This window comes from Plasmodium inui (genome assembly GCF_000524495.1).
Source record: "Plasmodium inui San Antonio 1 unplaced genomic scaffold supercont1.23, whole genome shotgun sequence".
Lineage (NCBI taxonomy): Eukaryota > Apicomplexa > Aconoidasida > Haemosporida > Plasmodiidae > Plasmodium > Plasmodium inui.
The window spans coordinates 61,351-62,972 of NW_008481857.1; the positions used below are offsets into that span (position 1 = coordinate 61,351).

At 31.9% G+C, this 1,622-nt stretch overlaps 1 protein-coding gene across 1 annotated transcript; it reads right to left on the reverse strand.

The window, feature by feature from the left end:
• Positions 1-549: 549 nt before the first annotated feature.
• C922_04427 (serine/threonine protein kinase) lies at positions 550-1,622 on the reverse strand (the record flags this gene model as incomplete). The annotated part of the gene is made up of 2 exons (XM_008820010.1): positions 550-559; positions 736-1,622. The coding sequence occupies 2 exons, from the start codon at positions 1,620-1,622 to the stop codon at positions 550-552; spliced, it is 897 nt and encodes a 298-aa protein (XP_008818232.1).

Sequence of the window (1,622 nt, forward strand, 5' to 3'; positions counted from 1 at the left end):
ATTCTTTTGTTACATTTCAGTTTTCATTCTTCTGCGTATTTTCACATTTTTAAATTTAAGCGAAGCTTGTTTGCTTAATTGATTTCAGTTCCTTTTAATCATCTCTTTTTGCTATCATTTCTTTTTTTATCTCTAATGTTGTGTATGCTTGTGCGTTCACCATTTTCACTTCATGTCCTTTTGGATTTTTAATTATGTCTCCTAACTGTACATTTTTTTTCCAATATAACTTCCTTCTTTGTTCCGTTTTATCTGTTGGGTTAGTGCATTTTGTCCAGTCCCGGTTAGTCCTCTTTTTTTCGCCGTGTCACATCCGTTAATCATGAAGAATTAGAATTACAAGACGTTCAATCCTACGTCCATCCAATGTTTAACTATCTGATTAGGTTTGTGATTTGTTAGTTAACAAATTTCATGCGTTCAAAAGTTGAGTTACATTTTGTGCTTCCTTTCCATGGAATTAAAAAGTGATATCAAAATGTGGGATATTCGTAAATTCTCCTTAGGGTCATAAGTACGCGTACTGTGTACTTCCTTGGGGGAATGCATTTATTCGTTTCTGATTGGTGCGGAAATTGCCACAATTGCAATACTTTGCATTAAACTGTTTGCACGATTCTTCAAACGCTTGTTTGGTTAATGGCTCGCATGCTATCGCATTTTTCTTCCCCAATTAGCACATATTTCCTACACTTTCAACATGCGGGTACACCATTACGCGATTTTTTCCCTTACGCAATAACATATTGAGAATTATTTGAAAGGTCTAAATTTACACTTTCCGTTCTACTGAGATTGTAGTTGGTGATCACTTCCAATCGCTCTAAAGTGTTCAAGGATAAGAGCTTTGAAATGATGTTGACTAGCTTATCTGAGTAAATATTTGAAATGTCCTCAACAATATAGTTTTTATAATTTTTATCTTCAAAGAAGGAAATCATATCGCTGAGGGTTTTGGCAGAAAAGGGAGATGACAAAGTGGCTAATTCGTATAAAATACAACCTACTTGAAATAAATCACTCAATTTATTTGTTTTCTTAAATAAAATAGATTCATAACTTAAAAAGTTTAAGGTCCCTAGGTTATTATTTGACCCTTTTTGTGATATTCCAAAATCTCCTATCTTAATCTTATCATCCTTAATAAAAATATTCGTGCTTTTCAAATCACCGTGGGTTATTCCCTTTTTATGAATTGAATTTAATCCATTCAATATTTGATTAAAAATGTTAAAAATTTCAGTCTCAGTATACATTTCATTGTTCATCTTTCTTCTTAAAATATGAGTATATAAGTCACCTTGACTACAAAATTCAGTTATAAGTGAGAGCGAATCATTCTGTTCAATAAAATCCACAAACTGGACTACATTTTCACAATTTTCCAACTTTTGCATTATATGCAATTCATTCATGTATCTATTTAAGTCATTTTCACTAGCTCCATAAATGTCATATACCTTTGAAATAAAGGCTTCTCCAGTTTCTAATGATCTTATTAAGTGTATTTCACTATTCGACGTCAATGTGTCTAAGACAGTTTCAAATTTATACCCATAATTCATATATACGCTTTGTTTCTCGTCCGTGTTTCTTATTGAAGGTAATAATAAGGAAAGCAT